Consider the following 27813-nt stretch of genomic DNA (forward strand, 5'->3'; position numbering starts at 1 on the left):
CCGAAGAAAACCATACCTTGCTCTTTTTTTCTTTTCAAGAGCAAAGTACAATTAGATGGGCTGCTTTTTTAAAACTCTGGAGGCCTTAAGGTCTAAGGAAGTCCTAAAGTTAGACTATCAAGGCCAACACCCATGGGCAACAAGGAGAGGAAGTTAAGGGGTGTGTGGGGGTGTGAGACAGAGAGATGGGAATGACTTCAATACTTTTATCCAGAAGACAAAGAGGTACCATAAGGCAGAAGCTGGGTAGAAATTCTCCTGCTTCACAAAAGGTAGAAGAAACTGGAGCTAATTATGGTAGGAAGTTAAACAAACTTGACCTCTACAATATTTGCCAAACTCAACTTTTCCAATTGTTTTCTAAAGATACCAGGGTACAACACATGAAAGGTGGAAGGCTGCAAACCCCTACAAGTGGCAACAGGTAACTGATTAGAGATGAGACCTTGCCTGAGTTTTGATTCCATTACAGTCATAAATTTGCACAAAAAACCAAGTGAGTCCAGGCATCTGGACTCCACAGGCCAAGCACTGGATATAGGACAGGTCCTTGTCTTCTGCATTCCAGTACTCCCTGCCTCCCATGGAGGGATGTCTAATTCACACCTGTGTTCCTTTCTTGGTCTGTCCAATCCCATCTCCTTCATGGTGTTGCCTAGGTCCCATTTCCCCATGAAGTCTACTCAGACGCTGTTGAGTTCTCTGTATTTTATGAGCGACGCTCTCCAGGACAGTCAGCATCCTTTTCTAAGGTCCCTTAAAAAACAACAGTGAAATCTGTGTTCCACTGGGTAGCCAAGAGGAGCAAGTAAGGAAACTGCTCTTGGCTAGAAGGGGGCTTCGCAAGTGGTTCAGAATTTCCCCCCAGGCTTTGCCTTCTCCTTGGGGTCCCTAGAAATCTGACCTTTGCTGCCATCCTTGCTTCTAGCCCCAGAAATAAGACAGAGACTAAGTTTTACAGAGTGCTTTAGAGTTTACAGTATGCTTTCGCACAGTTAAGCTCATGTGACTCTCAAATCAGCCCTAAGAGACAGGTTATCAACCCCTTGTAGTCATCAGAAAGGAAGACTCATAAAGGTTGTATGACTTGACCAGGGTTCATCTCCTATTCCAAAGTTCATGCTCTTTTCATCCTTTTGGTTCAGGAGTGGGCAAAAGCTCTTTCCTTCTTCTTGTTTAATTTATCTGAGATAGGCTGGAGTTGTCAAAGGGAACTTGACTTAAATATGTTAAATTAACTAGCAAATACACAAAGGAAATATAAATAGCATAAACTGCATCAGTTAAGGAAAAGTTAGGTTGACTGAGGCCTGAATCTAGCTGCTTTATCCCTGCCTCCAGGACCTGGCCCCCAAGGGCATTCTTTTTTTTTTTTCTTTTCTAGACTTTATTGAGATATAATCAACATATGACACTGTAGAAGTTTAAGGTGTACAAAGTATTGACTTAATACACTTATTTATTGCAAAATGATGATCACCATAGCGTTAGCTAACACCTCCATCACCTCACATAATTACCAGTTGTTTTTGGTGGTGAGAACATTTAAGATTTACTCTCTCAGTAACTTGCAAGTATATAATACAGTCACCCAGGGCATTTTTCAGTTTCCTGGTTCCTCTACTTCAAGAAGGGGAGGGCTGGGGCAAGAGCATGTACTGCCAAGATGACAAAGGCTAACATTAACTGAGCACTTGTGTGCCAAGGCACTCTTCTAAGTGCTTTACATATATTACCTCATTCACTCCTTTCAAAAACCCTGGGGGTATATGCAGTTATTACCTCCACTTTACACTCAAAGGCAGAGAGAATTTCGAGAACTTGCTCGAGGTCATGCAGCTGCTGGCACGTGACAGAGCCAGGACTTCTGGCTCCAGAGCCTGTGCTCCCAACCACCGTGCTATGCAAGCTCTAATGTGCATGTGCAGGACCCCGGTAGACAGCATGGGACAGGTGGAGAGATGGGAATAGGACTTCTAGGAGAGGATGGAAACCTTGGTCCTTTATTATAAATCCACAAAGCTTTTCTCCCACCTCATCTACTTCATACTGCTTTCTCACCATTCCTTCTGTGTTGATGTCTTCTAACTAGATAAAGAGTTCCTTGATGTCAGGGGACACACCTCATGCTTCTTTCCTCCTACCCAGAACCTGGCACTTAATGAACCCTTCAATAAGGTACCTGTCTCCTGTGTGATTTTCACCCAGTCATTCACACTCACAACAGCAACAAGTTCTGATCCTATGAGGAAGAACTTGTGGCAGATCATAGTGGAGAAGAGAATGGACTTCTTGGTTGGTAGATTCAACAGGGACAGAGGCAAGAAATGAACATATATTAGGATCCACTTTAGACCAAGTCCTAAACTGGGCAGGTTGCATACGAGATCTCATGTAACCCTTAGTATAATTCATTCTGTGACATGGGCATTATTGCTACGGTCTGAATGTTAGTGTCCCCCCAAATTGATATGTTGAAATCTTAATGCCCCATGTGATGGTATTAGGAGGTGGGACCTTTGCTTAAGTCATAAGGGTGGTGCTCTCATGAGTAGGTTAGTGTTCTTACAAGAAAGACCCCACAGAGATCCCTACCTAGCCCTTTCCACCTGGTGAGGACACAATGAAAAGGTGCTGGCTATGAACCGAGAAGAGGGCCTTCACCAGAACGTGACCATGCTGGCACCACAATCCTGAAGTTCCAGACTCCAGAAATGTGAGAAACAAATTTCTGCTGTTTATAGGCTACACAGTCTGTGGCATTTGTTACTGCAGCCCGAACAGACTAAGACAATTATTTATAAATGAGGAGGCAGACGCCAAGGATTTGAAGATGGGTCTTCTAACTGCGGTACCCTCTGCTCTGCTCTACAGAGCGCCCTGGGAACCAAGGCAGGAGGTCTTAGGCCCTGACCCTGCCTTCCTTTCTACCATGAGCCTGTGTGGCCTCTGGGCCCTGAGACTGCTGTAAAACTGCCTCTAGCACCACACAGACACAAGGAGGCACAGGACCAGCGTGGATATTTTCAAGAGCCGGTTCAGGGTTGAGGAAGGATTTATTAGGGAAAGTGTAGACTTCCTCATTTTCCCACTGATGGACTTTCAATTCCTGTCTATTTCAGGGGTATCCGACTCTTTCACGTCACTCCTGTTAAACACGGTGAGGAGGGCAGATGGGCCTGGGAATTGTTTCCTGGTGCCAGGAAAGGGCAGGGGCCAGTGTGAGTGAGTTTCTCAAGGTCCCCAGTTCCTGACTCTTTGGAGTCTTAAAAGAAGCCTGTCCAAATGCTTGCTGTGGCTTGGAACAGTGGCTAGGCAGGGAGATTTACTGCCTTGCTTTTTGTGTCCAACTATTTTAAGGGTCACTTATGCTCTGGTGTCTTTTAAAATTTATGGATGTTCACTCTAGTCCAAAGAACCGCTCTACTCCTTCCTGTGGCTTCCTCATAAATGCCCTCTGAAATACCGATTTAATTTTACACTATATGTGCTATAGAGCTTTCTGCAGTTCCTATGGGGGCTCTATTCACTACTTTGGATTTTATTTTAAAAAAAAAAAGGACAAGAGTACATAAACACGTGCCATAAACAACCACAAAATGCTGACCCTTTTTCTCAAAAGCAAAGCATATTCTCTTTGTGGACAAAGCTATAGGAAACCAAAAGCGTTTTCCATGTGACATAAAACCTCAGGCTTCCAGTATAAATGAGGAAACAGATGCCAACCCACGTCTCTTTGAAAAGGGTCAGGATAAGTTTTTCTTCTTTCCCTTTCCTCATCAAGTATGCTAGCCTTCTCCTTCATGGTTTTTTTTTTAGTCTTTCCTCTGCATCACTCTCCTTGCTACACCTGCAATTTCTGATGGGGTGCGGTCCCCACTGTGGATTAATTTTTACTTAACCTTTGACCATCGGAACTTGCTGTTCCCACAACTATCTTTAGAGAGGAAGTAGTGATGATCTTAGTCTTCTGAACTATCATGTGAAAAGTGGTTTCCCAACAGATGTGGCCTACAGTACTCATTGACTTTTGCCATGTGAATTTCCTCCTAACTGGGTTCAGGAAGTGCCCACTCCGGTCTGTACCAGAAGCAGCAGGAAGTGTACAGGGTGGGGTGAGAGTGGAAGTATGTGGGACAGATGATAAAGCTACGATTATAATAGAAATGAGAGATGGAAATGACTCAAGAGGACTTCTAAGCCAAGGCTCTGCTACCTGAGCTCTGTTTCAAATTGCCTGAGAATATCTATGCAGTGTCTTTTCTCCCCAGGACCTAGAATCTAGCTGGTGGGAAATACTTTAATAATACACGGTATCATAGGTTGAGTGTCTCATCAGTGGTCTCCAGCAGGGGTCCACAAACCATGGCCTGAGTGTCAAGTCCAGCCCTATTTCTGTAAATAAAGTTTTACTGGCCCATGGGCACACCCATTTGTTTACTTATTGTCTAAGGCTGCTGTACTCTACAAGGGCAGAATTGAGCTGTTGCAACACATTACGGCCCTCGATGCCTAAAGAATTTCCTATCCATCCCTTTACCAAAAGAATTTGCCCAACCCTGGTCTAGAGCAGGTGCCTTAGGAGGTAGGCAGGGAGAGATCACTCAGGCTGGTTTGCTACCGGAAGGCTGCACAGAAGGGCTTGACTATGCCTTGAAGACTTCTAGGATTTAGTTAGAGAGGAAGGAATGGGAGATAGTATTCCAGGCCAGGCAGGCTCAACACCATGGCAATTACTAGGGAAAACTTTGACTGGAATGGAGGGACTCTAGTCGGCCCTCTGTATCCACAGTGGAGTGGTTCCAGGACCCCCTGCCTAAACTAAAATCCACGATGCTCAAGTCCCTTATATAAAGGCATAGCACGGTCAGCCCTCCATGTCCTTGGGTTCCCCATCTGGGGATTCAACCAACTGTAGATGGAAACTCCAATCTGTCATTGGTTGAATCTGTGGATGTGAAACCAGCAAATAGGGAGGACCACCTATATATTTTTTGAAATAAAAAAGCACGTATAAGTGGATCCTGTGCAGTTCAAACCCGTGTTGTTCAAAGGCCAACTGTATTTGAGGCAGGAAAAAGATGGAAGGATGAATACAGAGGCTAAGTCTGAATAGCACAGAGCCTTGAATGCCTGGCTAAAATATTCTAAATGATAAAACACATCATTTCCCCATACCAGCCTCTACACGGGGAGAAGAGTATAAGGAAGTGACTTTTAAATTCCATTCAAGTTCTGAGAATCAGTTTTAAAAGTAGATGCCTAGCTCCACCCCCAGAGATTCTGTCTGAATTAGTCTCAGGTGAAACATTGTTTTTTATACTTCCCAGATGACTCTATTGTGCAGCTGGGAACCCCTCCCTATATGAAGGAAATGGCTAGTTACGTGCCTGCAGCAGCCCAGCTCGGGGCCAGGTAGATGGAGCAGGTGCACAACATATGTGAGTCAGATTGAGCCAGCAATATTGGCTTGTACCAGAGCCAGCCCAATAAGCCTGGGTTTAACTAGAGTCAGCTCTATAACCGTCAGCCGGCCACATGGTTATCAATAAAAGACATCACTTCTGCCAGCCCTTGCTTAAACCTGGAAAGGCCCGTGGTGCTCAATGCAATATTGAGTCTGTTTCTAAATTTGGGCATCTATAGATTCTTCTCTCACTGTTATTTTAGCATGAGCATTCACAAGGCCTTACACGATCTGCCCTCAGCCTTGTTACCTCTGATCTTTTCTCTCCAACCACAACCCCAATGACTCTGCTTCCACCATCCCGCACCCGACTCCCTGTAGCTCCTGAACACACGAGGCATGTGCCCACCTTAAGGACCCCACGCTCGCTTTTCCCCTGCCTGGGATGCTCTTATCTTCTTGTCCTCCAGGCATACACACGGCTTATAGCTCACATTCAAATCTCTGCTCCGGGATTATTGTCTCAGTGAGTCCTCGCCCCAACATCTAATTGAAAATTGCATCCTCCTTCCCACAGACGCACTATCCATCCTTCCTCCCCTGCTTTATCCTTTCTCATAGCGCTTAACACCTTCTAACATACTGTGCCATTTCACTTCATTCTGTTTATTTTCTCTTTTCCTGCTACAGTGTAAGCAGTATGAGAGAAGGGACTTTTATCTATTTTGTTCTCTGATACATCCCCAGAGTGCCTTCAATGGTGCCCAGAACATAGAAGGAACTCAATAAGTATGTGTTTATTGCATCAGTGTTTGGAATGCTTTTACTCATCCTTCAGGATTGAGTTTGAAAAGTCCTCTGTTAAACCTTTTTGATGTCCCCTTTCCCAAAGAAAGAGACCTCCCTCCTCTCTTCCCTCAGACTTCTGCAACTCTTTAGAGCTTTTCTGTCCCTCCTCCTACTTCTGAGCTCCTCCAAGGCTGGGAGGGGGGGCACAGGACCTAGCATTGGTGGTGGCTGAAACAGGTGTATGTTAAGGGATTGAGCAACGGAAGCTCTGGACTATTTTTCTCCTTGTAGCTACACTTTCTGCAGTTGCACACCTATGTAGCTCTCCATTTTATTCTAACATCTTGACTTGAATGGACCACAATGTATCCTCACCACATAGGAGGTATGTGAATTGCAGTCAGAAAAGCCTAAACCATCAGGTGCTTCTGAGAATCTATTGGTTGTGTGGATTACCTTTCCCTTCCCACGTTAATCTATTTACCAAGTCCCGTCCATGTTACTTCCTACATAACCCTGAATTTATTCACTCTGTCTGTTCTCTCCAGCTCTCTAGTCTAAGCCACGGTTATCTCTTCCCTACAATACTGCAACCACTTCCTAAGTGGCGTACTCCATCTTGTCTCTTCCCCTAGAATCCACCCTCTACACGGTGGCCAGAACAACCTTTTCAAAACACAAATCAGAGGATGTCTCTCTCCTGCTTTTAAACCATTCAGAGATTTCCCATCACACTTAGAGCAAAGCGTGCAAGTCTTACCGTGGCTTAGAGGCCGGCAACTGCTCCCGCTACCCTCTTCGGCCTCCTCTTAGGCCACTGTCCCCTTAGTTATTCCTGTGACAGTTTCTCAAATGCTTTCAGTTTTCTTGCTTCAAAACCTCTGCTGGTTCCTCTGCCTGGAATGCTCTGGAATTCCTCTGTCTGGGATGCCCTCTATTCACTCAGATAATTTCCACCCGCTCTCCTAACCTCAGCCCAAATATCCCCTCCTCAGAGGAACCTTGCCTAAAGCTCAGACGAGGGGTACTGTTCTGTCACAGGCCCCCAAAGCCCCCAGTTCTTCCTCTTTTTATCAGAGTCCTCTTAACTTGAATTACTTTCCCCACCAGACTCAAGAGGCGCCCACTAGAATTCAACCTGGCACATGATGGGCTCTCAACAAATATTTATTGAATGAGTAAGTTAATCTATCTGTGAGATTTTGCCTTCTTTAGGCCCTTTACCAAGGCATTCAACTTTGAACATTAATATTTATTCAAATGTTTTCTGATATACCCTCCTACCTTGAGGGGTTGACATGTGACCAGTGACTGTAAGCTCCACCTTCAACTCCAGACCTGGGTCTCCTGTATTCCAGCCATAGCTGCCTTATCGGCATGATAGGATTTGTAGGCATGGCCTAGTCACAACCTCAGTGATGGGAGACAGAAACACTTTTTCACCTTTTAGCTTGAGATTCTGGTCAACAAGAGCGCTGTTGCTCTTAGCAGACATCTGGAACTGCATGTCACCCCAGCTGGGCTCTGCGGTCCTCAGCCCTTCAAACGAGGAGAGGAGAAAATGCCAGAAACAACCCACCACCACCCGACTGCGGGCCTCGGCCTCAAGGCCCAGCTTCTCCGGGGCTGGAAGGGCTCTGAGAGGCGGAGCTGTTCCCTGTGCAGGGCCTGGGGGGAGCATACAGATGCTGCTGAGAGGCGGCTGTGTGTGTTGGCTGTGACCCTCGAGCCCCAGCTGGAGAGAGGGGCTAGGCACAATGACTTCTTTCATGGAAAAACTTTACTCTGCAAACTCAGGTTTGAATGCCTGAATCGCTCTCCTCTTGGTAAATCATAAGACACGAGACAAGGCTTGTGCAGTTTGGCTCTCTGTGGGGCTAGCATGACATGTCTTTCCAGCAGAGATGCCGCGGGGAGTCCCTCTGACTGGGCATCGGAGCTTACCTCCTCACAGAGGACCAAACCTTATATATAGCCTGTAAGACATTCTCACGGGTTCTGGACCTAAAGAAGCTATGAGCAAAGGTACTGAACTGCTTTTCTTAAGCCACATATAATTATGTATTTTGTTACTGGAGACCCCTAAGGTCATCTAATTCTGACAAAAATCCAGGGCCTTTATAATAAGATTTTCTCTTTCCTGGACTTCCTGAGGAAGAACTCTACTCCTCCAAGTTATATTTGTTTTTTTCTTTCAAGCTCTCGTACTTCATGGAGAAAGCCTAACGCAGTGACAGGATAAAGGACAGAGTGACACAGAGTTTGGTCCTCCTCGGAAACAGGAGATGTGAGATCACCACCAGAGACCTTGGCATGCTTTCTACATAATGAGCTGCATGGACTAGATCAGTGGTCAGCAAATGTTTCCTCTAAAGGGCTCAATAGGAAATATTTTAGGCTTGTGGGCCATATGGTTTCTGTAGCAAGCACTCAGCTCTGGCATTAGGGTATTAAAGCAGCCACAGACAGACAATTCCTAGGTAAATAAATGGCCATGGCTGCATGCCAGTAAGACTTTATTTGCAAAAACAACTGGTGAACTAGATTTGACCCATGGGCCATAGTCTGCCAATCCTAGGAGACATTATTTCTTAAAAGCATCTATGTAATAATCCTAGAACAAGATTATCAAATTTGAGTGTCAGCTTGGTCTAGGAAAATATTTAAAACATACATGTTATAGATATATGTATGTGTGTGTATATGTGTATGTGTGTATATATATAGATACACACACATATATATATATATATATACACACACACATGTACACACATCTCGTGTGTGTGTGCATGTGACATATATATAAGTGTGTTTCTGACCAAGATGGAGTAACTGAATTTACCCTCCTGACCAAAACAATTTAAAAAATTGAAAAATATGAAGCAATGGTTTTTAAGACACTGGACATTAGGCAATGAAGGGCACTGATCCCTAAGAAATGGGAAATAAACCAAGGTGAGCCCATGTTGCCCTAGCTTAGTGCCTTGAGAGACTTTCCAGGCTGCAGTATAGGGAAACCAAGTTGGACCTGGTGGATTCCCTCAGTTTAGGAGAAGGAGCTGAAAGGGAATAGATCCTGTGCCCATGAGCCAGCCTGAAAAACCTCATGATTTGTATGGCATTGGGTAGAATGCAGTCAAAGTGACCAATACATCACTGAAACAGAATACAGTCTAAAAATATATCCAGACATATAAGGACAACTGATTTTCCACAAAGGTGCAAAGGCAATTCAGTGGAGAAAGAATTATCTTTTCAACACATGGTAGTGGAACAAGTTGGGTATCTGTATGCATAAAATGAACTTCAATGTGGACCTCACATATATATAACACCTAACTCAACATAAATGATACACCTAACTATAAAACCTAAAACGATAAAACTTTTAGAAGAAAATACCTTGAGACCTTGGAGTAGGCAAAGATTTTTAAACACAACACCAAAGGAACCAACTATACAAGAAAAAAATTAATAAGTTGAACTTCATTAAAATTAAAATCTTCTGCTCTTTGAAAGACATTAGAAGACTGAAAAGACAGCCACTGACAGGCACATAATATTGGAATTCATATATCTGATAAAAGACTTGTATCCAATATATAAAAACAACTCTCAACACTCAATAATAAGTAAACCAAAAACCCAATTAAAGAAAAAGCAGGGCAAACACTGAACTGACATTTCACCAAAGAAATCAGGGTGGCAAATATGCACATGAAAAGCTCAACACTAGGGCTTCCCTGGTGGCGCAGTGGTTGAGAGTCCGCCTGCCGATGCAGGGGACATGGGTTCGTGCCCCGGTCTGGGAAGATCCCACATGCCGCGGAGCGGCTGGGCCTGTGAGCTATGGCCGCTGAGCTTGCGCGTCTGGAGCCTGTGCTCCGCAATGGGAGAGGCCACAACAGTGAGAGGCCCGCGTACCACAAAAAAAAAAAAAAAAGCTCAACACTATCAGTTGTTAGGAAAATACAAATTAAAACCACAATGAGAAACCACTACACACCTAGTAGAATGTCTAAAAAGGCCAAGTGTAGGTGAGGATGTGAAGCAACTAGAACTACACTGCTGGTAGGACTGTAAAGTAGGCAACCACTTTAGAAAACAGTTTGGTTGTTTCTTAAAATGTTAAACATACACTGACCATACGATCCAGCCACTTTACTATCAAGTATTTAATCAAGAGAAATGAAAGCATGTGTCCGTACAAAGACTAGCCCGTGCATATGTATAGCAGCTTCACCTGCAATACCCAGAAGTGGGAAATGACCATTCTGTCCTTCCATAGATGAGTGGTTGAACAAGCTGTAGTTTATCTGTACAATGGACACTAAGCGACAATAGAAGGAAATGTGCTATTGATGCAAGTACAGTGGGGGTGAATTCCAAATAATTATCCTGAGTGAAAGAAGCCAAATCTCCCAAAAGTATGATTCCTTTTTTATAACATTCTAGAAATCCAGTCTAATCTATACAGACAGCAGATCAGTAGTTACCTGGGATGGGGCAGGGGCGTGAAGGAACAATTACAAAGGGGCACAAGGTTACTCTTGGGAATGATGAATATGCTCATTATGTTGATTGTGGTGATCCATATATCAAAACATAAAATTTTAGACTTTAAATATGTATCATTTATTGTACATCAGTTATCTCAATAAGGTTGTTAAAAAACATATGTCACACCCCAGTGTTCATAGCAGCATTATTTACAATAGCCAAGACATGGAAGCAACCTAAGTGTCCATCAACAGATGAATGGATAAAGAAGATGTTGTATACCTAAACAGTGGAATATTACTCAGCCACAAAGAAGAATGAATTTTTGCCATTTGCAACAACATGCATGGACCTGGAGGGCATTATGCTTAATGAAATAAGTTACACAGAGAAAGACAAACACTGTATGTTATCACAAATAGAATCTAAAAAATAAACGAATGAATATAACAAAACAGAAACAGACTCACGGATATAAAGAACAAACTAGTGGTGACCAATGGGGAGAGGGCAGAGGGGAGGGACAAGATAAGAGTAAGGGATTAAGAGGTACAAACTACTATGTACAGGAGACCTTCAAGATGGCGGAGGAGTAAAAAGTGGAGATCACCTTCCTCCCCACAAATACCTCAGAAATACATCTACATGTGGAACAACTCCTACAGAACACCTACTGAACGCTGGCAGAAGACCTCAGATTTCCCAAAAGGGAACAAACTCCCCACGTACCTGGGTAGGGCAAAAGAAAAAAGAAAAAACAGAGACAAAAGAATAGGGATGGGACCCGCACCAGTGGAAGGGAGCTGTGAAGGAGGAAAGGTTTCCACACACTAGGAAGCCCCTTCGCGGGTGGAGACTGCGGAGCAGGGAAGCTTCGGAGCCGCGGAGGAGAGCACAGCAACAGGGGTGTGGAGGGCAAAGTGGAGAGATTCCCGCACAGAGGATCAGTGCCGACCAGCACTCACCAGCCCAAGAGGCTCGTCTGCCCACCCGCTGGGACGGGCGGCGGCTGAGAGCTGAGGCCCGGGCTTTGGAGGTCAGATCCCAGGGAGAGGACTGGGGTTGGCTGTGTGAACACAGCCTGAACGGGGCTAGTGCACCACAACTAGCTGGGAGGGAGTCCGGGAAAAGGTTTGGAGCTGCCAAAGAGACAAGAGACTTTTTCTTCCCTCTTTGTTTCACGGTGCGGGAGGAGAGGGGATTAAGAGCGCAGCCTAGCTCCAGAGACGGGCGCTAACAGCGCGGACCCCAGAGATGAGCATGAGATGCTAAGACTGCTGCTGCCGCCACCAAGAAGCCTGTGTGCAAGCACAGGTCACTATCCACACCTCCCCTCCTGGGAGCCCGTGCAGCCCGCCACTGCCAGGGTCCCGTGATCCAGGGACAACTTCCCCGGGAGAACACACGGCGCGCCTCAGGCTGGTGCAACGTCACACTGGCCTCTGACACCGCAGCCTCACCCCGCATCCGTACCCCTCCCTCCCCCCGGCCTGAGTGAGCCAGAGCCCCTGAATCAGCTGCTTCTTTAACCCCGTCCTGTCTGAGCAACGAACAGACCTCCACACAGAGGCAGGGCCAAACCCAAAGCTGAACCCCAGGAGCTCTGCAAACAAAGAAGAGAAAGGGAAATCTCTCCCAGCAGCCTGAGGAGCAGCAGATTAAGTCTCCACAATCAACTTGATGTACCCTGCATCTCTGGAGTACCTAGACAGACAACGAATCATCCCAAATTGAGGCAGTGGTCTTTGGGAGCAACGATATATATATATTTTTTCCCTTTTTCTCTTTTTGTGAGTGTGTATATTTATCCTTCTGTGTGTGATTTTGTCTGTATGGCTTTGCTTTTACCATTTGTCCTAGGGCTCTGTCTATATATATATATATTTTTTTTAGTATAGTTTTTAGCGCTTGTTATCATTGGTGGATTTATTTTTTTGGTTTGGTTGCTCTCTTCTTTCTTTCTTTCTTTTTTTTTTATTACTACGAACACCCCACTTGCACTAATGGACAGATCATCCAAAATGAAAACAAATAAGGAAACACAAGCTTTAAATGACACATTAAACAAGATGGACTTAACTGATATTTATAGGACATTCCATCCAAAACCAGCAGAATACAATTACTTCTCAAGTGCTCATGGAACATTCCCCAGGATAGATCATATCTTGGGTCACAAATCAAGCCTTGGTAAATTTAAGAAAATTGAAATCATATCAAATATCTTTTTGACCAGAATGCTATTATACTAGATATCCATTACAGGAAAAAAACTATAAAAAAATACAAACACATGGAGGCTAAACAATATGCTACTAAATAACCAAGAGATCACTGAAGAAATCAAAGAGGAAATAAAAAAATACATAGAAACAAAAAACAATGAAAACATGACAACCCAAAACCAATGGGATGCAGCAAAAGCAGGTCTAAGAGGGAAGTTTATAGCTATACAATCCTACCTCAAGAAACAAGAAACATCTCAAATAGACAACCTAACCTTACACCTAAAGCAATTAGAGGAAGAAGAACAAAACCCCCCCGAAGTTAGCAGAAGGAATGACATCATAAAGATCAGGTCAGAAATAAATGAAAAAGAAATAAAGGAAATGATAGCAAAGATCAATAAAACTAAAAGCTGGTTCTTTGAGAAGATAAACAAAATTGATAAACCATTAGCCAGACTCATCAGGAAAAAAAGGGAGAAGACTCAAATCAATAGAATTAGAAATGAAAAAGGAGAAGTAAAGACTGACACTGCAGAAATACAAAGGATCATGAGAGATTACTATAATCAACTATATGCCAATACAGTGGACAACCTGGAAGAAATGGAAAATTCTTAGAAAAGCACAACCTTTCAAGATTGAACCAGGAGGAAATAGAAAATATAAACAGACCAATCACAAGCACTGAAATTGAGACTGTGATTAAAAATCTTCCAACAAACAAGAGCCCAGGACCAGATGGCTTCACAGGTGAATTCTATCAAACATTTAGAGAAGAACTAACACGTATCCTTCTCAAACTCTTCCAAAATATAGCAGAGGGAGGAATACTCCCAAACTCTCTCTACAAGGCCACCATCACCCCGGTACCAAAACCAGACAAAGATGTCACAAAGAAAGAAAACTACAGGCCAATATCACTGATGACCAGAGATGCAAAAATCCTCAACAAAATACTAGCAAACAGAATCCAACAGCACATTAAAAGGATCATACACCATGATCAAGCGGGGTTTATCCCAGGAATGCAAGGATTCTTCAATATATGCAAATCAATGTGATAAACCATAATAACAAATTGAAGGATAAAAACCATATGATCATCTCAATAGATGCAGAAAAAGCTTTCAACAAAATCCAACACCCATTTATGATAAAAACCCTCCAGGAAGTAGGCATAAAGGGAACTTCCCTCAACATAATAAAGGCCATATATGACAAACCCACAGCCAATATCATTCTCAATAGTGAAAAATTGAAACCATTTCCACTAAGAGAAGGAACAAGACAAGGTTGTCCACTCTCACCACTATTATTCAACATAGTTCTGGAAGTTTCAGTCATGGCAATAAGAGAAGAAAAAGAAATAAAAGGAATCCAAATTGGAAAAGAAGTAAAGCTGTCACTGTTTGCAGATGACATGCTACTATACATAGAGAATCCTAAAGACGCTACCAGAAAACTATAGAGCTAATCAATGAATTTGGTAAAGTAGCAGGATACAAAATTAATGCACAAAATCTCCTGCATTCCTATAAACTAATGATGAAAACTCTGAAAGAGAAATTAAGGAAACACTCCCATTTACCATCACAACAAAAAGAATAAAATACCTAGGAATAAACTTACCCAAGGAGACAAAAGACCTGTGTGCAGAAAACTATAAGACAGTGATGAAAGAAATTAAAGATGATACAAACAGATGGAGAGATATACCATGTTCTTGGATTGGAAGAATCAACATTGTGAAAATGACTATACTACCCAAAGCAATCTATAGATTCAATGTCATTCTTATCAAACTAACAATGGCATTTTTCACAGACTAGGACAAAAAATTTTACAATTTGTAAGGAAACACAAAAGACCCCGAAGAGCCAAAGCAATCTTGAGAAAGAAAAGTGGAGCTGGAAGAATCAGGCTCCCTGACTTCAGACTATACTACAAAGCTACAGTAATCAAGACAGTATGGTACTGGAACAAAAAGAGAAATATAGATCAATGGAACAGGATAGAAAGCCCAGAGATAAACCCACACACACATGGTCTCCTTATTTTTGATAAAGGAGGCAAGACCATACAATGGGGAAAAGACAGTCTCTTCAATAAGTGGTGCTGGGAAAACTGGAAAGCTACATGTAAAAGAATGAAATTAGAACACTCCTAACACCATACACAAAAGTAAACTCAAAATGGGGCTTCCCTGGTGGCGCAGTGGTTGAGAGTCCACCTGCTGATGCAGGGGACATGGGTTCGTGCCCCGGTCCGGGAAGATCCCACATGCTGCAGAGCAGCTGGGCCTGTGAGACATGGCCGCTAAGCCTGTGTGTCCAGAGCCTGTGCTCTGCAATGGGAGAGGCCACAACAGTGAGAGGCCCGCGTACAGCAAAAAAAAAAAAAAAAAAAAGTAAACTTAAAATGGATTAAAGACCTAAATGTATGGCCAGACACTATAAAGCTCTTAGAGGAAAACATAGGCAGAACACTCTATGACATAAATCACAACAAGATCCTTCTTGACCCACCGCCTAGAGAAATGGAAATAAAAACAAAAATAAACAAATGGGACCTAGTGAAACTTAAAAGCTTTTGCATAGCAAAAGAAACCATAAACGAGAAGACAACCCTCAGAATGGGAGAAAATATTTGCAAATGAACCAACTGACAAAGGGTTAATCTCCAAAATTTACAAGCAGTTCATGAAGCTCAATATCAAAAAAACAAACAACCCAGTCCAAAAATGGGCAGAAGACCTAAACAGACATTTCTCCAAAGAAGATATACAGACTGCCAACAAACACATGAAAGAATGCTCAACATTACTAATCATTAGAGAAATGCAAATCAAAACTACAATGAGGTATCACCTCACACTAGTCAGAATGGCCATCATCAAAAATTCTACAAACAATAAATGCTGAAGAGGGTGTGGAGAAAAGGGAACCCTCTTGCACTGTTGGTGGGAATGTGAACTGATACAGCCACTATGGAGACAGTATGGAGGTTCCTTAAAAAACTAAAAATAGAACTACCATATGACCCAGCAATCCCACTACTGGGCATATACCCTTAGAAAACCATAATTCAAGAAGAGTCATGTACCACAATGTTCACTGCAGCTGTATTTACAATAGCCAGGACATGGAAGCAACCTAAGTGTCCATCGACAGATGAATGGATAAAGAAGATGTGGCACATATATACAATGGAATATTACTCAGCCATAAAAAGAAACAAAATTGAGTTATTTGTAGTGAGGTGGATGGACCTAGAGTCTGTCATACAGAGTGAAGTAAGTCAGAAAGAGAAAAACAACACCGTATGCTAACACATATATATGGAATCTAAAATAAAAATGGTTCTGATGAACCTAGGTGCAGGACAGGAATAAAGACGCAGACGTAGAGAATGGACTTGAGGACACGCGGAGGGGGAAGGGGAAGCTGGGACGAAGTGAGAGAGTGGCATGGACATATATACACTACCAAATGTAAAATAGAGAGCTAGTGGGAAGCAGCCACATAGCACAAGGAGATCAGCCTGGTGCTTTGTGACCACCTAGGGGGGTGGGATAGGGAGGGAGATGCAAGAGGGAGGACATATGGGGATGTATGTATATGTATGGCTGATTCACTTTGTTATAAAGCAGAAAGTAACACACCACTGTAGAGCAATTATAGTCCAATAAAGATGTTAAAAAAAACCCCAAAAAACTACTCTGTATAAAACAAATAAGCTACAAAGATATACTGTACAGCACAGAGAAAATAGCCATACAGAGAATATAGTTTATAATAATTTTAGATGGAATATAACCTATAAAAATTTAATCAGTATGTCATACACCTGAAACGAATATAATGTTGTAAATCAACTAAACTTCAATTAAAAAAATTCTATGTCAAATAAATGCAAAAATACCTGAATATGTATTGTATCTTATCAATAAAATAGGATACTTATAAAAAATTAACAAGGAACCTTTCCAGGCAACTCATAAATGAATATAAATGATTGATAAGCATTAAAAACAAAATTACTGAAAATCATAATCGAAGGAATAAAAATAACAAATGATACCATTTTTTTGTATTATATTTTATCCTATTGTATATTCACCTATTAAAATGGTAAATATAGTAACACTTGGCCATACCTAGTATTGATAATATTTGTGGGAAATGGGAATTCTCATCTTGTGCTGATGGATACATACATGGGTAAAACTTTTTTGGAGGGCAATTTGATGACATACAGCAAAAATCGAAAATATACAAACTTTTGGACACAATAATTCCACTTCTAGAAATTGATTCTAAGTAAACAGGGATGTACACAAGGGTAGAGGAATAAGAATATTCATCATGTTTTTATTTTTTTAAATTACTTTTTATTGGAGTATAGTTGATTTACAATGTTGTGTTAGTTTCTGCTGTACAGCAAAGTGAATCAGTTATACATACACATATATCCACTCTTTTTTAGATTCTTTTCCATATAGGTCATTACAGAGTATTGAGTATCTATGCTTTTATATTAGCAAGAGATTGCATAAATTTAAATGTTCGACATTAGAGAATTGGTTAAATAAGATATGATACCTCCTACTCATGCAGGCATCAAAAATAAAACTGTAGAAAAATATTTAGAGACATGGAAAGATGAGTCTTATGTACCATTAAGTGAAAAAAGTTACAAGCAGTACTTAGAGTATGATCTCATTTTAGTTAGAAAAATATATAATGTATATATTAATGGCTAGGAAAAAGATATTTGTGCTGGTTACCTCTGGGCCAGGTAATTATAGACCATTTTCATTTCTTCTTTTTGCTTCTATTTTTAATTGCTCTGCAATGCAGATGCATTGCTCTTATAATAAAAACTCCAATAAAACTTATTTTTCAAAAAATATCAATGCTAATGCCCTATAAATGGTGCTGTGAGAAATATCCGTGTTGGGCCTTAGTGGCCAAAAGAAATATTTGACAGAAGGCTGCAAATGGGTTTAGATGCTGTGGGGAGACCTGAGATGCTGCTGCCCTGAAAATGGAACCCTGCAGGGTACTGCTTGGCCTTGGAACACCAAAGGTGGTGGCATGGGTGCTGGCCTTGCCCTCCAGAGCAGATGGCGCAGTTTAGGCCTCGCCGCACAAAGAACAACCGGAAAACAAGGACAAAAAAATTAGCATCTGCCTTGCCTGGGACAAGGGATTCAATTAGGCTGGGTCAACTCTGCATGCATGAGCCTCTACTGGGCATTTTCCATGTCTATGTCATATAGCAAAGAGTGTGAGAGCAGCAAGGGACTCACTTGTCCCAAGTCTTCATTTACAGTTATGGAAAGTGAGGCTCAGATGAAGCCCATGCACGTGTCACTCAATCAACATTCCTTCTTGAAAGCTGTAACAGTGGCTTGAAGTGAAAACAATGCTAGACTGTCTGAAAACTAAAACAGCCATTTCTTGGTAGACTCACCTACTGGGATTCTCAACACTCAACCTTTGTGGAGAAGAGTTGGTGCTGACATACGGCTTTAAAAACCCCAAATCTCCCTTCTCCCCTTCCTCCCATGAAAACACAAGAATCAAGGCCCATGAGTTACTGTCCCTGTGCCACAGAACTGTGGAGCTCTTTGAATCTGTTGTAACCAAGTAGCCTTGTAGATGGGAGAAATACATACACATGAATCTCAACATTTACTGGCTACAGTGGGGCTGGCAAATGGCTTTCATCCTATATATCAATCGCCAACATGCTTGGTCGGAATGTTAAAATGAATTCCAGTAGCTCCTTGTTGGTTATCTATTTTTTATATAGTAGCGTATATATATTTTTTATTTATTTTTTTATTGGGGTATAGTTGTTTTAGGGAATTATACTCAATATCTTGCAATAACCTATAATGGAAAAGAGTGTAGAAAAATACATATATTTTTATATATATGTATAACTGAATCACTTTGCTGTATACCTGAAACTAACACAACACTGTAAATCAACTATATTTCAATAAAAATTTTTTTAAAACACACACACACACACACACACACACACACACACACACCACATCAAAGGGTTAAAAAAAATGAATTTCAAGGCAGAGCCTGGGCTGAGTGTCATGATTGATTAGGGGTGTCTTGGCTGTGGAAGGGGTGATTAACAAATATCTTTGCCATATATTTCCATCCTGATCTAGAACATTTGTTACCCTCAGCACAGTGTTTCTTCATTCAATCTCTCTCACTATTGATTACTCACTCTTATGGAATGTCAGATTAATGCTTTCATATATTACTTGAACTACATCATCCTCCTACTTAAAAACCCTCTAAAGATACCTCCCCATTTCCCACATAGCAAAGCTACCCCCATACCTAATAATCAAGGTCCTCCACAATTTGATGCTGTTTACCATTCTGAGACCTAAGCAACCCTCCACAGAATCTCCTCTCTGGCCTCTGGCTTGTTTCTTGTACCCAGAGCGCATACTCTGGTCTGAAAGGGCCACCAGCAGGAGCCAGGGAGCTGGTCCAAAGGGGAGCAAATGGACTAATGGATCAGGATGAATCACTAGCCAGGGAGGCCCCAGATGCAGGGAGGCTGTTAGAATGCTTCCGGTAAGGGTTGGAGTCACATCTGAGTGGACAAGCTCTGGCTGAGGCTCGCTCCTTGTGAAGGCCTAGTTTCTATCCCAGCCCAGCTGCCTGTCATCCGTTTTAAAGCAGCGGGGTCTTACAGCTGTTTCTGAACAGACACCTGATGCACATCTCACACGTTTTCACCTCCTCCGGGCTCCTGGCATCTTCCTCACCTCGAGGGCCTGTTTCCTTTCCTTTGTGCCTATTTGAATCCCCACCCCCCATCCTTCAGTGCTCAGCATCAAAGCATAACAATGAGGCTCTGGTCTGTCTCCAGTGACCTACTTCTCAGAGACCTGATACTTGACACCATTCCCTAATTCATCTCCACGATTCCACATGGATCTCTCCTAGCTCAATGGTGTTGGCAAGACGCTGACATTCACCACTACAGTCCGTTTTGCCCATGCAGTTACATTCAGGGACTTTATGCATACTGCCTCCGTGGTCTACTCAGGTGGAGCGGTCTGGATGTGAACTAGGGCATTAAGGTGTCTCTTAACTGTTAGATTTAAATACCAGTCTAAGGTACCAAAGCACTATAAACTAGGAATGGAATGCAGCAGCATAAAGCACAATAAATTCTTATTGCCCATGGTTAAAATAAGACAAAATATTATTCCAGAATAAGGGAGAAAGAAAGTAAAGCTATCATGGGAAACATGAGCAGGTCGACTTTTCCAGCACGCTGAATGGCACCTGAGTGACCCAAGAGTCATTGAACTTGAAAATAAACAAGTGCTGCACACCCTGCTAGTGACTGGACGATAAGTTACGACAATCTCTCATAGTGATGGGCCTAAAATAAAAAGTTTACAATGCACATGTTTAATTTGGAATAAATTTACCCTTTATATGCCAAAACAAACAAAAAAAAGAAGTTTAAACTTCTGTGAATTCTGATCAACGTGACGTGCAAAAACTCAATGCCAAGTTTGCTACCACAAACAGCGCTACTCGTTACTGTATCTGTGTTTTATTTTTACCCAGATCAGAAACAGAGAAATCAGAAGCTTCTTCCATAGGCCTGTATGCATTCTTTGCTAATTTCAGATGTTAACAAAAACTGAAGGTAATCTTTCTGTGCTAGAACCCTAAAGATACCAAGCCCTGGGGCCGTACTGTTAAGTTATGACCAGTAAGACTGAGAACCCATTGGCTTCCCGTCCTCTGCACGTGGGCGAGGGGAAGAGTAGAGGAAATTTCAACACTGAGCCAAGGACATAATTCTAGCTACCGTGACCAACATTTGGGGCCACAAACAGTGAGCATGAAGATTTTCTCCATTTTGTAGGCCTGTTTTTCCCAGGCCTTTGAGGGCAGAGGACTTCTTCTCCACCTTGACCATCTCCAGAGGGCATGCTGGGAATGTAGAGGTTGCTCTGGCATCTCCACGATTCTGGGGTGAGGGGCCCAGGATGCGGATGCCCTTGAACAACTCTCTGCTACAAGAGGGTGCCAGCCACATGGGCAATAACTTGGTGGAGGTTACCAATGACAGACGCCAGGGAAGTTGTACCTGGTGGAGTTACTTAAACACTTGCCTTGAGGGGCCTCTCTGGGTTGGTTTTACGCCCCACCTACTGAAGGAGGTTTAAATAGATGGCCTGGCTTTTGGGAGGTACTGATATTGCAGTTTTCTCCTTGAAGGCTAGTTATAGCTCTAATTTAGGTAAGAAGAGGTAATGGAGGAGTACTGGGATACAGTTGGCAAGGGGTGAGGAGATATAGGAGCTGTTCTGCACTGCTGTATCTTTCTCCAAATTCAGCGCCATCAATCTGACTGAGAGAATCCGGACTGTGGCATCAGCCCAAGAGGATTTAGAAAGGAGCCCCATTAGACTCTGGACAAGCTCAGGTCCAGACTAAGAACTTCAGTCACCTCATATGGAAAGTCAGCCAAGTTTCCACTGGTGAGTCTGGATTCTGTAGGCAATTTAGTGATTTCCTGTTGGCCACCCCCGACTGCTGCTTCCCTCCCACCTGCAAGTAGTCACCCACCCATAAATCCTGTCCAGCCCTGGATCTCTGCCCAATGTTCCAGAGGGCCGGACTCACCGAGGAGAGCGGAATTCCCAGGATCCAGGCCCAGCTGTGTTCCCAGCGGAGACGTCAGCACCGAAGGAAGGTTCGGTCCAGTGGCTGAGAGCAGGGCCCTGATGTCGTCCAACTGCGTGGGGACGTGGGGGGGATCTGTGAGAAGGCAGATGGTGCATCAGGCAGGTTAAAGCATAAAGTCTGTGTTAAGGGGAGAGGGAGAGGCGGCCATGCATGTAAGTGTGTCTGTGTGTAAGGCAGGCGTTACTATTGTTATCTTTAACACCATTTTTCCTATAGAGAAGGTGTTCCCATCAAGGTGAGTCTGAATTTTAAATATAATATTTGATGCCTGAAACTGTAAGGTCGGTAATAAGAATCAGGCATGTTGATTTCCGGAGTTCCTTACTGTATGCCACTCTATCCCACAGTACCACTGGGGACTCTATAAACGCATAGTTAAATGAAACTACATTATAAAGGCACTTTAAAAAAGCCAGTGCTTCTTCAGCATTTACTAGATGCCAAGTCCTCTGCTAAAATATTTTTCATTTAACTCCTATAACAACCTTTAGAGGGAGGTACTTTGTTATTGTCCCCACAGACTGGGATACACCACAGGAATTTCTTATGGCGAAGGATCCTGTGAGTGGCTTTTTTCTAGGAAGAAAAGGGTCCAATTGTGAGGCTGGGAATTTGCTTTGTGATCTGGATTTTTATGCCCAAGTAGGATCAGAGAAGCAGGATAGGGATGATTTATTGTTCAAAATCTTATAAGGAGTCAGGGCTGACGTCATCAGGAATCACAGTTAACCAGAGATAAAAGTGACAAAAAGGGAAGTACAGTGGCTTGCTTATTATTTCCACTGAACAAATAGAGGCAAGCACCTGCTGAACCTAGTGGTAGGATGATCCCAGATTCTCCTGGGAAAGAAGCAGAATTCTGTTCCCCTTCTTCTTTCCTCTCCTGTAGCCCTGCGTCACACTCCAAGGCCAACCCCACCTTTTACTCTAGAGCACTTGTTGGAGTGGAAAGAGAAGCAGGAGGGTTGCCCTTGTAATTGATGGTCATTTCAACAGTGTTCAGTGAGGGCCTACTGTGTGCTTGTCACCTTACTTCTTTTTCCCCGCGGAAGCCCATAATGTATGTATGCGTATGTATGCGTGGTGTGTAATTATTCATATTTCTCACATTTTCCTTTTTTTTCCCCTAAGAATGATGGCTTTCTCTTCCTGAGATAGCCAGCACACGTGCTCTAATAATTGCCTTTTAAAAAAAGTAAGACAAAAACAAGCTTCTTTATCCTATCCCACCAATTCCCAGACTCTGTGGGGAAGAGAAGCAGAGAGTCCTAATCCAGGGGACAAAAGGGTTGTAGCTTGCACGTGGCTGAGTCCAGCCCTGGGCATCAATGAGTGTTGATGGTGTCTCAGCAATTGTTATTTTTAAATAACTATTTTATGCCAGGAACTGTGTTAGACTCTTTAATCAGAGGTCCTTATGTTTGGGGGTGCTGCAGTCTGAATGTTTGCATCCCCCAAATTCGTACGTTGAAATCCTAACTCCTTCAAGGTGATGATATTAGGAGGCAGGGACTTTGGGAGATGATTAGGTCATGAAGGTGGAGCCCTCCTGGTTGGGATTAGTGTCCTCAATACAGAGACCCCTGAGAGCTGGCTCATCCCTTCAGCCATATGAGGGCACAGTAAGAAGCCATTATTCTGCATCCACATAGAGGGCCTTCACCAGAGCCCGACCATGGGGGCACCTGGATTCTGAACTTCCAGTCTCTAGAAGTGTGAGAAACAATCTTCTGTTGCTTATAAGCCACCCAATCTGTGGCTATTTTGCTATAGCAGCCGGAACGGACAAAGACAGGGGGTGTACACGTGTGGATTTTAGGTGGACTAGACTATGAACTTCCTGAAATTTTACAAAAAATTTTGCATTTATGAATTTTTCTCGACAAGGTAATCTATCGTTTTTGTCTGATTCTCCAAGAAGTCCTTAACATAGAAGGAGTTAAGAGCGACTGCTGTACTTCTGTTACCTCTATTTGCCAACCCCTACCCAAATATGGGCAATCTTGCTCCATAAGTTTCTACACAGAGACTAGCATCTATGGCTTAGCAAGGTTAAGTGACCTGCCCAGGTTACACAGTGAGTCAGCAGTAGAGCTAGGGTTCTAACTGACATCTGCGTGGCTTGCTTGGCCCCAAGGTCTGTGTTCTTTCTACTGGGAGGCCCTAAGGTGGGGAGAAGGGAAGGGATATTGATTTTACCTTTATGCACTTAATTGGATCAGGGACAAGAGGAGGTAGAGGGTGGGTTAGACAGTCACCCCCAGTGGGGTCCACAGGGGGCAGCCAGCCTCGAGGTGTTTACCTAGGATCAGTAGCTGGGTGTTCTCAGTCAGCTCCCCGTGCAGATTGGCCGCCCTGCAGGAGTACAGGCCCTGATCCGAGGAGGACACGGCTGTAAGCAGCAAGGAGCCCTCGTGCAGATGGTGAGGGGCGCCCAGTTTGCTTTTATTCCTGAACCAAGTGACTTCGGCTTCAGGCACACCTAGGAGGAAAAAAAATAAACTCATCAGCCAACACATTCAGGTGACCCTGGAGGCATTTATAGCCTCTTGCCAGGGCCCGCCCCAGGGCTGCTCTGCAGGAAGCATGTGCCTGGGCGTCTTCTACTCCCCTTCAGCCAAACTAAATAATGCTTCTGACCTCTCAGCTGTCTTGAGATCTTTTGCCTTTTAAACCTTACACTGATGAGGCAGGAAGAGAGAGGCCGGTTCAAGAAGAGGAAGGAGGCAGCTGGGAAAAGGGCACTTGCCAGGGTGGAAGGAGTGAACCCAAGTTCTTTGGAGAAAACACCTCAGAACCGAATGTATACACCAGTGCAAATGAATGACTGACAACTACATGAAACAAACCTAACGTTAAATAAGAAAAACCAGGCATGAAAGAGTACACACAGTACACAGTATGATGTTGTTTCTGAAAGCAGAAAACAAAAATTGGTAACATCACTACTCTGTTGTCAGCAGTCAGAGTGGGTGGTTCCTCTGAGACTGGGATGGACTGGGAGGGGCTGTGACTGAGAGTGGGGACAGGGAGCTTGGTTGCTAGTAATCCTCTGTTTTTTGACTTGGGGGCTGGTTTGGTGGGCTTGGGACCTTTATGATATGAGCACTTTTCTATATAAATATTATATCTCAGTAGAAAGTTAAAAGCTACAAAATGTTGATATATTCATGAACCAGACAAATGAAAGCTGCTAGATCCTTACCAGAGTTGACACTCCATGTAGAAAACAAGCCTGTATTTTTTGAAGCCTAAGTATTTTCTTAGAACAAGAAAAGATTGGACTATCAGTATCACCACAGAAAAAGAAAGACAAAAAGAAAGTGTTCTGCTCTCTCCTCAATCTAAGTTATTGTTGTGAGAGAGAGCTGGGGAGAGTATGCACATCTGAATTGGGATGGGGTTCCAGTCTTTGGAAGTCAGGCTCTATCCTCTAGGAGTATTATGGACTAAATGTTTGTGTCCTTTGTAAATTCATATGTTGAAGTCCTAACTACCATCAGTGTGATGGTGTTAGGAGGTGAGGCCTTTGGAGATTGTTAGGTTTAGATGAGATTGTGATGAGGGGGGTGGCTCTTGTGATGGGATTAGTGCCCTTATAAGAAGAGACCTTCTCTTTCTCTCTCTTCATCTTGCTGTGAGGATACAGCAAGACATAGCTGTTTGCAAGCCAGGAAGAGAGTCCTGGTCAGGAACTGAATGGGCTGGCACCTTGATCTTGGAATTGCCAGCCTCCAGAGCCATGAGAAATAAACTTCTGCTGTTTAAGCCACCCAATGTATGGCATTTTGTTATAGCAGCCTGAGTAGACTAAGACAAAAGAATGGCTTTAATTCCTGAGGAAGTTTCCCTGTGGGTCACATGCTGGTAAGCAAGCCCCAGCTCAGGACAAGCCTTCTGAGATGGTCTGCATAGGAGGCCAAGCTCTGAGTGAGCTGAGAGACAGAAAGTGTGTGGCATTAATTCACAGGTCTCCAGGGAGTAGAAAGCTCCATCCCTTGCACTGTCTAGCCTGCTGACTCAGCTCACAACGTTTGCTCATAAAACTCTTGGACATGTATCCAGGGCAGGTTTAGAATGTCAGATCCAGGTAAATAGGGTCAAAGCCAGGAACAGTCAGAGCCAGAGCTTTAGTCCTGTGCTTTCCCTGAGTTGGGGATGGATTTTGCCCTTGGGGCAAATGCAGCCTTAACCTTCATGGGCAGCCTACTGTTGAAAATGAAGACACCTTCAAGGAGTTGCCTGTGTACCTGTTGTTTGTCCTTGATGAATAAAATTTACCCACAGTCTACTTTGTAACAGCCAGCTCATCAGCCCTCATTATGACCCCTTCAGCACTTGCTGTTCCTGAACTCCCAGTGTCAGGAAGTGAGGTGGGATGGAAGGGTGGTCTCATATGTTCCCTCACTAACATTGAGCTACCTTGTGTGAATTCACTGGTGTCCTTGCTGGCCTGCTGCCTCAGGTGGAGTTTCCAGTGGTGGAATGGTGGCCTAAGGTGTGTGGCCCAAGTGTTTGGCCAATCTGTAGGGCTTTTCTCCCTGTTAATGGGGAACAGGAGAGTGACTCTCTGGTCCTCTCTCTTTTGTTGTTGTTCAGATTACCCATAATTCAATGTGAGTCACTAGGGACTGGCAGGCTGGCCGGAGAAAGGAGGCAAGGCTGCTGAAAGGGGTGGAGACTTGGATACTGCAGCCCTGACCCATCAGGGAGGGGCACAGATACTTAAGGCTCAGGTGCATGAGAGGGGCCAGGCTGGCACTATCTCTAAATACACCTGGAGAAAAGATGCAGGTGAGAGGCAGAAAAGATGATTTTTCATTGCAGCACCACTAGGGAGAGCAAGAGCGTCATGATGCCCAGCCATGCCAGCTTAGACTTTGGTCCCTGAGCTCCATTTTCATGTTGGGGAAAAAAAAAATTCCATGGCACTCAGGAGAAAGCCTCTGAAAAGTAAGTTGAAGAAAACCCTTCCAGTTATTTCTCTCCTGAAAGTGCAAGGAAAAATGAGGTCCTACAAACCATCTTTTGCAAGTATTCACCCACTTTCCCTCACCATGAACTGATTACACGTAGCACTTGTCACTGGCACCTTCCTTGGAGGAGGGCTGTGGGCAGTAAGCACAAAATCCCTGATAGGAACTGAGGCTGTTCTAGAGCGAGGAGGCAGGGTAAGAGAACCAGACTAATGGGCTGTCAGTTCCACCAGCAAAAGCATGGTGACTAAGTGAATGGTCGGGGGGAATGCTCTCTCTCCATGACAGTGTCCATGGGCCATGGCATGTGTCTCTTCAGAGCCAACACTGTGTTTACACAGTCAGCTCCTGCAGCAAGACTTGCTGCTCCCCTATATGTCATTCACTGGTCAGGGCTTATGTGACTGTACGGCAGCCAGAGGGGAGACACGGATGGTGAGAAAGAAGAGGAGGAGGGAGAGAGAGATGACCCAGGGATGGAACCATTTCTCATGTCTCCAGGAAGTGGGTGTAAGCTTCTTCCTTCATCACTTCATCACTCTTGGCCTCATGCCCCTTTGAAAGCAAGTCTGTTTAACAGGACAAAACAGAGTCTTGGCTAAAAGGGCTGAATTCCTCAGTTGAGAGCAGGGGAGTTCATGGGAGAAATGGACATGTTCAGGATAACGAAGGGTAGAAGGAAGTGACCTCCAGTCTCTGTAAAACCGGGACCACAGAAGTGACAGCGGTGCCGAGGGAAGCCAAATGATGTAGGAATCATTCTTCAATACACAGATTAGCAAACCTCTCTTAGACTTCCTCAAACACGGACCTGCATCAAGAATTTGCCAATGGAGATGGAGTTGCTGGTGTCACATTTTGGGGGATTCCTGCCTGCGAACATGCGCCTTAAGCAGAGAATGACACCAAAAAGATACTTCGGAATGACAGCCAGTCCTGCCATGACTGGTTCTGACATATTACAAACAAAGTTGGGACAAGGGGAGAAGAAAAATAAACGATGCACCAGAGATCTCTTTTTTCTTTTTCTCTCAAGAGATGACAATGATGCTTCAGAAAATATCACCAACCCTCATATATGCCAGAGTCCCTGGAAAAGGTACCAGATATACATACCCAACAATGATGTTTAGAATACATAGACATTGGGA

At 43.5% G+C, this 27813-nt stretch overlaps 1 protein-coding gene across 3 annotated transcripts in view; it reads right to left on the reverse strand.

Moving 5' to 3' along the window:
- ADAMTSL1 (ADAMTS like 1) overlaps positions 1 to 27813 on the reverse strand; it is a 1025773-nt gene that overhangs the window by 71851 nt on the left and 926109 nt on the right. For all 3 annotated transcript variants that reach the window (XM_049711047.1, XM_049711046.1, XM_004276108.3), the window contains 2 exons: positions 23989 to 24168; positions 21624 to 21758 (listed from right to left, as the gene is read on the reverse strand). In XM_049711047.1, the coding sequence (XP_049567004.1) occupies positions 21624 to 21758; positions 23989 to 24168 (315 nt within the window). The remainder of the gene's footprint in view (positions 1 to 21623; positions 21759 to 23988; positions 24169 to 27813) is intronic.

This window comes from Orcinus orca, chromosome 6, assembly GCF_937001465.1.
Source record: "Orcinus orca chromosome 6, mOrcOrc1.1, whole genome shotgun sequence".
Taxonomy (NCBI): domain Eukaryota; kingdom Metazoa; phylum Chordata; class Mammalia; order Artiodactyla; family Delphinidae; genus Orcinus; species Orcinus orca.